The 12,612-nt window shown below is 29.9% G+C and overlaps 1 protein-coding gene across 1 annotated transcript in view; it reads right to left on the bottom strand.

Annotated features, from left to right (window-relative positions):
• Window positions 1-4,057: 4,057 nt before the first annotated feature.
• LOC136972682 (thioredoxin domain-containing protein 11) overlaps window positions 4,058-12,612 on the bottom strand; it is a 52,007-nt gene continuing 43,452 nt past the window's right edge. The window contains exons 11-13 of the mRNA XM_067267287.1: window positions 11,147-11,259; window positions 5,629-5,709; window positions 4,058-5,559 (exon numbers count right to left, since the gene is read on the bottom strand). Coding sequence (XP_067123388.1) covers window positions 5,019-5,559; window positions 5,629-5,709; window positions 11,147-11,259 — 735 coding nt within the window. The 3' untranslated portion in view covers window positions 4,058-5,018. The remainder of the gene's footprint in view (window positions 5,560-5,628; window positions 5,710-11,146; window positions 11,260-12,612) is intronic.

Here is a 12,612-nt window from a genome sequence, read left to right on the forward strand (position 1 = left end):
CTCTTTGTAGGATACTTAGCAGCCAAATTTAAAAAAAAAAAATCCATTTTACAAACAGTGAAAAAATATATAATTTAAAACAATTTTAAATATTTTTTAAAAAGACGAATAAAGGTAAAAAAATGCAGTAAGTATATATGGATTGAACAGTGACAAGAAACTCAGGTTCAACTGCGGCGAGCGCTCCTGGAGGTTATGGTGTACACTATCGCTTGAGCACCAACCAATCAACGCATTACACGTTACGAATGGTTAAGTTTGAATTTTCGTCACAAGCGTCTAAATTGTAGCGAGCATAAATTGTGGTTGAGAAATATCTCTTGTAATACAGTACATAGTTGCAAAACGCTGCTTTTCTCTGATTGGCTATGAGTTTGGCTTGAGTCTTATTGGTTGAAGAAAGTCAGGCATCAGAAACTATTGACAAACTATTTCTGTTAAACTGTGCCAAGAATGTTTTATTTATACCTAATACAGGTTTATACCGTACTTGCTATTGTATTAATAAAACACCGTACCTCCAATCATACCAATTACTGTTTACTGTGTACGAATCTCTGTATCTCGAAACTTGTCTATGTCAAATTTTTTTTCTCGTTCCCGTGAGATTCGAGATAGACAGGTTTAACTCTACTTAATGGCGTTCATTCTCTTGTTGCTATCTTGAAAACTAATACACTAATGCAGCTATCTGATTTTGATTTTATATAACTTTAAAATAATTACATAGAGTCTGTTTGAAATAAAAAATACTTTTGTCTTTTTTATTGACGCTTTTTTACACACATATTCAAATAGAACAAATGAATTATGTTAAAATCAAACATTAGTTTTTTGTAAAAAAATATTAACAAGGGTACCACAAAAGATGGCCCCTTTTGATTTGGTCGAGTTTGATACACTGTATAACCTTACGTTAATTCACGGTAAAGCTACTCGATGCAACTCTCAAACATTAGCAAGAAAAATGAGTTTATGTATTCTTTATGTACCGTGTTATATAAATATGTTAACAGCAGCATAGCTGAGTGGTTCTAATTAAAAAATAAAATCCCAATGGAACACTATCATTGAGAAAGTAAGAAAAGCCTTATACACAAGGAACAATCAAAACATATCCTTGGTGGGTAAAGGGAAAATAACCAATGTCGTATTGATAAGCCCAATGTTCTATCTGCCACACTTTCAGTCGCTTTTAAAGTTACCCAACATATAAACGAGATTACAGTAATCTTCATATGGTCATGGAAGTATGAGCCGATAAAAAAATCTACATTATATAACAACAATGAAAATGGAGGAACTAGGCTAAAAATAAGTTTCACTGAAAGAATTATATGTACAGAATAAATTTCAAATATCGTAGTGTCTTCAGCCATGTAACAAACAGGGCAAAGTCTCCAGCAATATTGCAAGAAGTTATCCGTTGCTGTAAAGTTTTAACATCTGTTGAAATGATAGACATTAGAGCCAAACAACTTATGTAATAAATCAGATGATATCTACATATCTAAACTCCAAAACAGGATAGGAAAGACATTCTTAACCTTAATATAAGAATCACATTGAAACTAATAACAAACAATAATGTCATAACGATCTTCTGAAGAATAAATCATAATTGTTTGCCAACTAATGCTTGGAAGAAAACCAAACGGCTAATAAGTATGAACAATTTCCATATCTAGGCAAACAGAGCATATTTACCGCACGTATTCCTTTGATGTGTACAAAACATAAGGCCGCGACTCCACTAGCCGTAAAACAGCCGTAAAACCCCTCGCCGTAAAAGCTTTTACGCCTGAGCAGATCGTAAAACCAACGTAAAAGCGAGTTGAGCAGTGTTCAACTCGCTTTTACGTTGGTTTTACGACCTGCTCAGGCGTAAAATATCATGGTCACGTGATTAAAAGCTTTTACGGTGAGGGGTTTTACGGCCCTTTTACGGCTAGTGGAGTCGCGGCCTAAATCACGGGAATTTTTACAGAAAAATAGCAATGTTAACAATACTGACAGACGGAAATAAACTCCAATGGTTTCATAAACAAATACCAAAAAAATAATCATCATCATCTTACTAACAGCGTTCGAATCTACATGGAACAGAAATTTTGCATATCTTCTAGAAGTTAATATACCTTTAACACTTAGCTAAATTCAAATACCAACTACAGCGCTTCCTTGAAACACTAAACTCAAGAAGTCCAAGCCGCAAAGAAATGGCCAAAAGATGGAAACAGGGATTGTACAGAATTTCAACGACAATTGAGAACTAAGTTCTCCTGCCTGATACATAATAATAATTGGCTACAATATACGTTCCATAAAATAATGTGTGTTGTAAACAAAAACTGTAACTATGTAATGATAATATGCACTAATATGAATATTAAATATATTACTATGACATTTTCAGGTTGCCGCGAAATGTCTCCCTCATATTTTTTTCTTAAAAAAAAAAGAGGCAAAGCCAAGTGGATGTTCTACTACTATATTCTACGTTGAAGGTTCTAATCTTACTTTATAAGTTTTTCTCTAATGTGTGTCAAACGTATACTTTTGTCTTAAAAATATTAGTATTATGTAATTGTTAACATTTGCTATGTAACAGAAATTTTCCACTTCTTCACTTTTCTTTCTACGGCATTGTATTGTATCAGCAACGGATGTCAAATATATAGTTTCTTGATCTGGTCTTGAATTATTGGTGCAACGACATGAGCGAGTTGAGGGTTTACGTGATAAGAACCAGCTTTGAGATTGAATATGAGTAAAAAAGTTCGCACCTGACTCCCCAACTCGTTGCTACACCAATTCAACAATTTTAAGAGGGATTTTTGTTATTATTCAGTCTTGTTGTGCGTCTACTTAGAAATACAATGCTTAAAATGTTGAATTACAATTAATAAAGTACATCGCAAAAAATGGGAACAACAAAATTTCTCAAAGAAAATTAGAAAAATACCTCGCACAATAATCCACTTCTACGTAATTAGAAAAAATTTAAAGAGTCAAACCTTAATATACAAGTAACAGCCAATACGGAACCTTATCCACTCGGCTGTGCCTCAACATATTACGGCCCACCAGTGGCCAAGCGGTCTTCGTTCCCTGAACACTGAGAATTCGGTCGTGGGTTCGCGGGGCTGGCCACGTGGCGTTTCCTCAACGTCTGTAACGCCTAAATAGGGGTCAGTTTCCCTTAAAAAGACTTCCCGGAAGGCATCCCCCGTAGGCAGATCGACCAAGTGTTGCGTTACCATTACTAAACAAACAAACTTAACGTATTACTGTATATACGTAATACGGTATATAAAGAACACGGAAAATTCTTAACTCATTTTTGTGCAATGCTCCACTGGCTTTACTGTGAATTACTGGAAGCATGGGCGGATCTAGGTTTTTCGGGGCCTAGGGCTTATTGAAGTCTATTTTTTGTTAGATTAAGAATTATTACAATAAAACAAATAATAATTTATAGTATTATTATAACTATTCTTTACTTTATAAGTGCTCATCGTTAATGAAAAAGTATTAAAAATTTGATGATAAAATTCAATTTTTGTGGGCCCTTGACACTTGGGGCCTAGGGCTTAAGCCCTATTAGTCCCTATGTAGATCCCTCCGACCAGAAGGGTAGTATTATATGCATCAAACTGAACCAAATCGGAAATCTGTTAGTCCCCTTGTAAGTTTATTTGGTTTTTAATACTATTTGTAATGAACTTTTTTCTTATGGGGTACCATTAAGGCAAACTTCATTAAACAAAACTTTTTTGAACATTTCCAGCATATTTTAATTTTTGATTTAGTCTTCAAAGGGTAAAAATATATTCTCATTTACTAATACAGGTATTAAATTATATATAGCATAAAGAAGAAAAATTTACAGTGTGTTAACTTTAGAAACACATGTTTATTAATGTTATTAAAATTTTCTATTATACACATTTACGTTATTATAATCTAATTTAGTAAATAAATCTTCATAAAACAGGAACTAAACTATTTGCAATGTATGATTAATTAATAAGTTTAATACAAACAGGACACTCAATTTCAATGTATTTCTTTAATAGAACAACTTAAAGGGAATCACATGGCCAATGTTTAAACTTATAAAAATCATTATATATATTTTTTAACGCTAATTCTATTCAGAATTTATATTCTACAACTTTAACACTAATTATGACAAAATACTAGCTGAACATAAACTACAATATTTTTTGAAATAAATTAAGAACTCCAAAATCAAAATTTTATTCATACACAATTTTCAATTATATTCAACAGCCAAATCTTGCATAAAAATTCAACAACATTCCAACCCGATGTACGTAAGTACATAGAAATTTAAACTGTACACATGTACAAATTACAGAAATAAGGAAAGTAAATATTACTTTCCTAAGTTTTATTAAAAATATTCTTATCAAATTGCAATTTAATACTACTTTAATATTACCTATTTTCAGAATATTTTAAACACTTTGGCAACAATGATTATTTAAAAACAAGAATAGTTTAAAAAAAAAATATATAGGTATTTCTCATTTCCTATGTAATTATTATATCATAGAACGACTCAAATGATATTTTTAAAATATGGTCCATGGATTTGAGAAATACCGAGAAACCATTACCTTAAATAAGAGAATGTACTTTTCAATCATCTGAAACCAATCATTGTAAATATGAAAATATCAAGAAAACAAGTTTACAATGAGACATACTTCAGACAATCTACAGAAAATTATTCTTTAAGCAAACATCGTTGATGTGAAATTAACATAGCGCACTGACTAGTTGTACTGAGTTTTAATCATCATATCACATACTGCTTTAGGATTTATCTCGTTAAGGCACTTTGCATATAAATATTCGCCCAAAACATTCTAGTCCATTTTTTAGACAATTGTAAGGGCAGTTAAATATATACAATAAGTTACAAATATTTATAATTTCCTACAGTGTAAGATTATTTATGACAAATGTTACACTGTAAGAAATTAATATTATAACTCATCTTTTTCTTTTCTGTTTTTATGTGGCTTACTATTGATATTTTCAGATCTGTCTTTGTTGAGTGTTGAAGTGTCATTCTGAAGAAACACTAGCTTTTCCGCTATCTGAAGACTTCCCTTTACTCTTAATATACTTTGTAACTTTCGAGCCAATTTTATTTTCCTCTTTGTCTTTCTTATATTCTCTATTAACCACTGATGATATTCTGTCAGCATGTCTTCTTGAAGTTGACGTTTATCTTCTTTAAATAAGTTTTTGGATTTTTTTCCTACTGGAAATATCCTCATTTTTCTGACTTTATAAAGATTTTCTTGAACAAAATGTAACTGATTTAAAAATAAATGCAATTCTCTAAATAGATGTGGAATTTTTGAACTTGTTTTCACATAATTGTAAATTTTACAGCGTTTATTACATAATTGTAATGAAATCTTCCAGCGAATTGCTGGTTGAGCATTCATCAGTACAAAATGAAGAAGGTTTACAGGGGTTATTGGTAGAGCTTGTGGAAATTTAACGCTTTGAGGTTTTCTGAAATTATAAGTGGAAATTTCAGATAAACAAAAAGTTTTGTTAAAGTTATAAAATTTAAGTTCATACCTTCTTGCTGGAAAAAACAGAATTGAAGGATATTTGTCAACAGTGAATTCCCAAGGGAGATCATGATCATCTCCATTGATCCTAAAAACACAAAAAAACAGTCAAACCAATAAATTCCTAAATTCAGGTATTAATAGATTTAATTTCTCCAATTAATTTTATGATAATCATACTCTTACATTTAAATTTTAAATAATTCAGTATTCATCATTTCAGACCTTATATTAAATTAAAATATTTGACATAAATCAGATATTACCATTTACCAAATTATTCAAAGTTCCTTAGAGTTTAATTTTCTTTTAAATACCAAAATTTTTCTAATATTTAACATTTCATCATTAGTACAACACTCATTAAAACTTCCAGTTGTAGCCATGTGTGAGAATCTGAAGCAAATACTTTTTGTTTAAATTGATAAAATTTAAAACTTTTAACAAACAAAATCTTTTTTGTAGTTATGAGTCACAAGGGACTTTCTTTCATTTTAGAAGAAAGTTCCAGAGGAGAGATGTTGACTTTCATATCAACCCAACAAGGAAGTTCCTTGTTTCTTCTCTCTTCAGGTGACTTGAATTGTCCCTAGTTATTGGACAGACAAAATCCTATAAATAGGGCCAAACAAACGCCCAATGCTGGAACTGGAAAACTCCATTCAATTAGAAAGTGACAGTGTTATCAAATCATTTCGCAAATCCTTTAAATTTTTTTATGTTTAATTTTATTTAACATGTTAAAATGTATTAGATATCAATGGTGCGGTTTTTTATATTGTTTAAATATCAATTTCTTCAAAGAAACTTTTCTTTTCTTAAAAATTAATTGATTTAACTTCACAGTTAGTTTAACTGTTGTTATTTTGTCTGTACCACATTTTATCAGAGACAAAGACTATTGGGTTTTATCCTCATCATTCTTTATTCCACTATGCATTTCGGGTGCAATCTTTTTCGTCTATTTTGCGCCCCTCAGCAGGTGTTACATTTCTACAAATGGTAGAGAACACATTTATTACATTGATTATTGTAGTTGAATTTTTCATACAAGATTATATAACATTATTACAAATTGCATTATTGTTAATATTATAGTGAACTAACCTTTTCTTATGCATAACGTTAAGACATTCTGTTACGAGGTGTTGATGTTTTCATCCCCCAAGGCATTTCTAACGGTCCTTCTTTCAGTTTATTTGTTTTTCTTAAGTCGCTCCCATTTCCTTCACACTACATCTATCTCCATTGTTTAAGTTTATGTTTACAATGGCATGGAGATAGATGTAGTGTGGAGGAAATGGGAGTGACTTAAGAAAAACAAATAAACTGAAAGAAGGACCGTTAGAAATGCCTTGGGGGATGAAAACATCAACACCTCGTAACAGAATGTCTTAACGTTATGCATAAGAAAAGATTAGTTCACTATAATATTAACAATAATGCAATTTGTAATAATCTCTTGTAATAATTCTAATTTATGATAAATTAATCTAAATAATTGTAATAATTACTTGTGACATGTACAAAAAACTGTAATAATGTTATATAATCTTGTATGAAAAATTCAACTACAATAATCAATGTAATAAATGTGTTCTCTACCATTTGTAGAAATGTAACACCTGCTGAGGGGCGCAAAATAGACGAAAAAGATTGCACCCGAAATGCATAGTGGAATAAAGAATGATGAGGATAAAACCCAATAGTCTTTGTCTCTGATAAAATGCGGTACAGATGAAATAACTACGGTTAAACTAACTGTGAAGTTAAATCAATTAATTTTTAAGAAAAGAAAAGTTTCTTTGAAGAAATTGATATTTAAACATTGTTAAAATGTGTTGCTATGAATTAATTACTAAAAACAAAACCCAGACTGGCATTAAAAGTAAATCTTACATATTCTTAGAGACTTTACGTGAAAAGACATAGAGGAATTGAAGTGGATAATGCTGCCTCTAGCAGAGAACAAGAGAAGTAAACATAATTTTTTGTAGACAATACCTTTTGAGAAAAATACAGAAGTAAGGGCAAGGCCAGAATCCTAAACCCATGCTTTGTACAAATGTGTAATTGCAACAATCTGTGCAGAAGTTTATCATATCCAAAGAGTATTACATACATTACTGTGTGTATGTATATGTATATGTATATATATATATATATAAACACAGGTCATAGAGATATAGAGATATAGAAATAAAAATGTTTCTTCTACATTTTAAGTTCAAAAAATTGATGTTAGTCTTGTTAGTCTCAAAAAGCTAATTTAGAATAAACTATTGTCTATATACCTATTGCCTATGATGCAAAACTGTAATAATATATAAAACAAGAAATACTAATACAGGAGAAAAAAATCTAATAGCTCTCAAGATATAAAAATTAGGATGTTACTTCATAATTCTTAAAGTATCTGCTACAGTATGTCAGTATGTCACTCAATCATCTATACACAACCTGTACAGCAGAAAAAATGGTTTAGAATAAAACTACACACAAAATACCACAAAAGCCAGTAAAAGAAATAAAAATTAATTATTTATACAAAAGTGCCATGTTGGACTGTTTCTTACTACATCATGTACATGCTCCTTTACTCTTAAAACAAGACTCCTGACAGTTGCTCTGATGTATACTAAAAAGTAGTCCAATTGAGTGTCATGTAACAGATTAGCATAAACACCAGGTGTATAGTACTCATCCACAGGATCTTTATCATTCCTAATTAATGCAAGGATGGTTGAGTTCTTCCTATAGACAATTCTGACATTAACTATTCTGGCAATTTCTTTATAAATGCTTGGCATCACCTTATTATAAGTAATAACCACAAATCCCCCCTTTGTTGACAAGCATAGTCCTTATTAAATGTATTTTAAGTGTAAGTTATTAAGTGTTATTAAGTGTATGATGGTGTACCAATCCATTAATAAGGGTAGCAGAGTAATTATGTTGTATTGCAATAGACATAATGAACTTTAGTTCTTTGTCCCTGTCATATGGTGTAGTATGTTAAAGACCTAAGGTTCTAACAAGAGAACAAAAGACTGTAATCTTATACTTGAAAGGGTTGTGGGATCAGTATAGAATGGGTCATCAAAGTAATTGGTATAGCGTTATTGGAGGGGGGGGTCAATGGAAAAATTGAAACTAAAATCACAAATATTATGTTTTTGAATATTGTTTCAACAAATTTAATAGTATAGCATTTTGCAGATTTAGAAAGTATTGATATCCCAGAATGGATTATGGCACCATTTTCCTCTCAAATTGAAAACGTAGACATCAATTTGCAAGATAAACTTATTGAATTATTAGCTGACCTTGAAGCAAAATTTATTTTTTTCATATGGCCAGTTTAAATTATTTAAAAAAATTCAGAATTTTCTTAATTTCACAATGTAATGTAGAAAAATATCTACATCTCAAAATTATGTATTTTATTTTATTTTAAATATCTTAAAAACATTAATAATTTTACTAATGTTTTCACATCTTTAGGAAAATACATAGAAAACAGACTAAATGAACAAATTAAACTCAAATACAACCACTAGCAACTTATGGCAGAAATGAAGACGTGTTGATCTATAGGACATGATTGTTACACAGGGTTACTGATAAGACATACCTTAAATACTTGAAGGTCATTGAAATATACAGTGTACTTAGAATGGAGTGAGGATTAATTTTAAAGAAACAGTACATAATCCACAGTTTTGTGCACTTTCTTTGTAATGATATAAAGTCACTTTTTCTGTCACTAGTGATGGTTCTGACACATACAGTAAGATGTTTATTAGTCTATCACAATAACATGCAAATATGTACAGTACTTCCATAATACAATTTGTATTTGTATTTTATTTTTCAAAAATGTAACATAATATTTTACCTAACTGCACATGTAAAACTCCATGCATTCAGACAAATAATTTTAAACTGAATTTATATTCATTTTGTTTGAAAAAATTGTAAACCAAATTACTATTATGAGTTACTTTGTGCTGGTTTTAGGTGTTAGTTTTCATTTATGCAAGTCCTTCTAGTTTTTGAAGCGTAATTATCTGATCTGTATAAATAGTATCTATCATACATTAGAAACTATATCATTCGTTAATAAAATATAAAGATTCAGATGAATTTTCACAATTGTTTGATATTTTCCTCAACATGAAAATCTCAATGCCATCCTTGCATTTCCAGCAAACACATTTATTAAGAACACAAACATTTTCAGCACATTTCATAAGCCTGCATCAGGGTTTCAATCTACTGTAGCTTCAATTTGATAATGTTTGAAATTGAAATGTTAATTGATAAGTCGATTAACATTTCAACTATTTAATTTTAAGATGTAGAATGTTCTATATTTCTTGTGCATTTGTAATTAAAAATGTAATTTAAAAAAACAGTATCATATATAAATATAAATGATTATGATAAATAAAGAATACAATTTGATTAGAAATATTTAAGGCCATATTAAAAAGAGGATGCACAAATCATAGACTGCAAATCTCTACCTGCTGCATGGCAATCTTTATATGACAATTCACACAGGCTGTTTCATTGTGGCTGACTTGCAATGCATTCATTGGAAGTCAGCCACAACATGTAGAAAAATACATAGCTTCATTTGTTTTTATAAATCATCTAATGTTATACTTTATTTATTATAATTATACAAATACATTTATATATGATACTATATATTTAAATTACATTTTTAATTATGAACACATGAGAAATATAGGATGTTCTATATCTTAAAATTAAACAGTGTCATTAACTGAGTAATATTCCAATTTTGAGCATTATTAAATTGAAACTAGATTAGAAACCTGATGCAGGCTTATAAAATATGCCAAAAACGTTTATGTTCTTAATAAATGTGTTTACTGGAAATGCAAGGATGGCTTTGAGATTTTCATGTTAATCAGAGTTACAGCTTTGTTCATCACTTCTATGATATTTTCCTCGTTAATATAAATCAGATTTACAGAGTAAGGCTAAAATAAGAAGACTTTTTAAAATCTAACAGCAAATGAAACACAATGTCATAATAATCAATTGTTACAGTTACATCTTGAATGCAAAAATAGCAAAATAACACAAGAGATTCATATTATTTATAAAGAGAGAGGTAGCATTATTTACTACAGACGAAGTTACAGAAAAATCAAAGAAAAATTTTTATATTATTACTTGTATATTTCAAAAACATTTGATGACATCAATCTTGCCAAAAATAGATAAAAGTTATATTTTAAACAAGATAAGAAAAATCAAACTTAATATTTTGTCTCAAATTGACAGTGATAAAAAAAATAGAGTTAAAAAAATTCTTTATGGCATCGTAATTTCATAAAATGCCATATAAAATCAATAGCAATAAGTTCTACATGTAATTAAAATAAAGAGACAAAATAGTCATATCATTAACAGAAAAACTATTTTTAAGTTTTTTTGTACATTCATTATTATTTACATTATCGAAGAAATGTATAAATTTAGCTCACCTTACGAATATAATGCCACTAATTCCAGCAAAGTATCTTGCAACCGTTAGAAAAACATGAGCTACTGAACCACAAAATGCACACCAGGGAGCATAATACATAACAACAACATCCTATAAATAAATTTTAAGTTATATTAATATTTCCAAGAAATCAGCAATAAAATTATTATATTTTATATACGATTTTTTATAAGAAAAACTATATTAAACTTGTTAAATCTCAACCATTAATTTTTTATATAATAATTTTAATTAATTTTTTAAAATATAATCTGCTTATTGTAAATTCACTTTGGGAACTGCCAAAAATGATTAAAAAATTTTGACCAATAAAATGCTAAGCAAGACAATTAAATAAGATGACAATTTAGTGAAAATTTTGGTTTTTGGACTATGACATTAAAAATGATATGCATATAATGTGAGGAAATGAGCCTAAATTTTCTGAAGTTATATTTTATTTGATTTTTACTTATTTATTATTAAATCATTATGTTGTGGTGCAATTTAATCAACTTTATATACATACTAATATTTTATTAAATATTATATGGGAAATTGTTGGTAAGAGACAAGAGACTTGTAAAACAATTGTTAGCAAATAAATATGTAGATGAGCATACAATGATATTAGAAACGTGATGTCACATTCAGCACTTAAAAGTCTGCAAAAAAGAAACTCAGATGTGGCTTCCAGCAGACACCAACTGTGATGGATAATTACAAAGGCTATTTTTTAAATAAGGTCTGTTTTTTAATAAGAAGAAAAATACTGTAAATATCGTTAAAATATATTTTTTCCCATATTCTACATACTTTTATCTACTTTTCTACATAATTTCCATTTTGTTTAAACATTTGTCATACCGCTCAACAATTTTTTGAATTCCGACTTCAAAGAAATCTGCCGCCTGTCAAGAAGCCCAATCCACGACTGCAGTTTTCACTTCTTCTTCGTCGTTGAAATGTTGACCACCAAGGAACTCCTTTAAGTATCGAAACAAGTGAAAATCACTGGGTGCAAAGTCTGGACTGTGTGGATGATCGTATCGAGTCAAAACGATAAAGCACTGTTTAATCTTTTTGTTTTGTGATCATCAGAAAGCAATCTTGGAACCCACCGAGAACACAATTTTCGATAATTCAGTTTCTCAGAAACAATGGTATACAAAACTGATCTTGAAATCTGTGGAAATACAATTGATAACATTGAAATCGTGAATCGTCAGTCCTCTTGAATTTTTTTATCCACATCACGAACCAAATCTTCAGAAATCGGAGAAGGTCGGCCAGGGCGTGGCTCATCAGCTGCTGCCAAGTTTCTTGCATTCAAGAATCGAATAACAGATCGTATCTCACAGTTGGCGGGAGACTCAATTTTCTTAAACATTTTAAACTTCTACAGCTCAGCATACAGACAGACGATATGGCTGCAAATTGCGTCAAAACTCGCGCCAAGCTTGC

Source organism: Centruroides vittatus, unplaced genomic scaffold, assembly GCF_030686945.1.
Source record: "Centruroides vittatus isolate TY-2023 unplaced genomic scaffold, ASM3068694v2 contig_300, whole genome shotgun sequence".
NCBI classification, from domain to species: Eukaryota; Metazoa; Arthropoda; class Arachnida; order Scorpiones; family Buthidae; genus Centruroides; species Centruroides vittatus.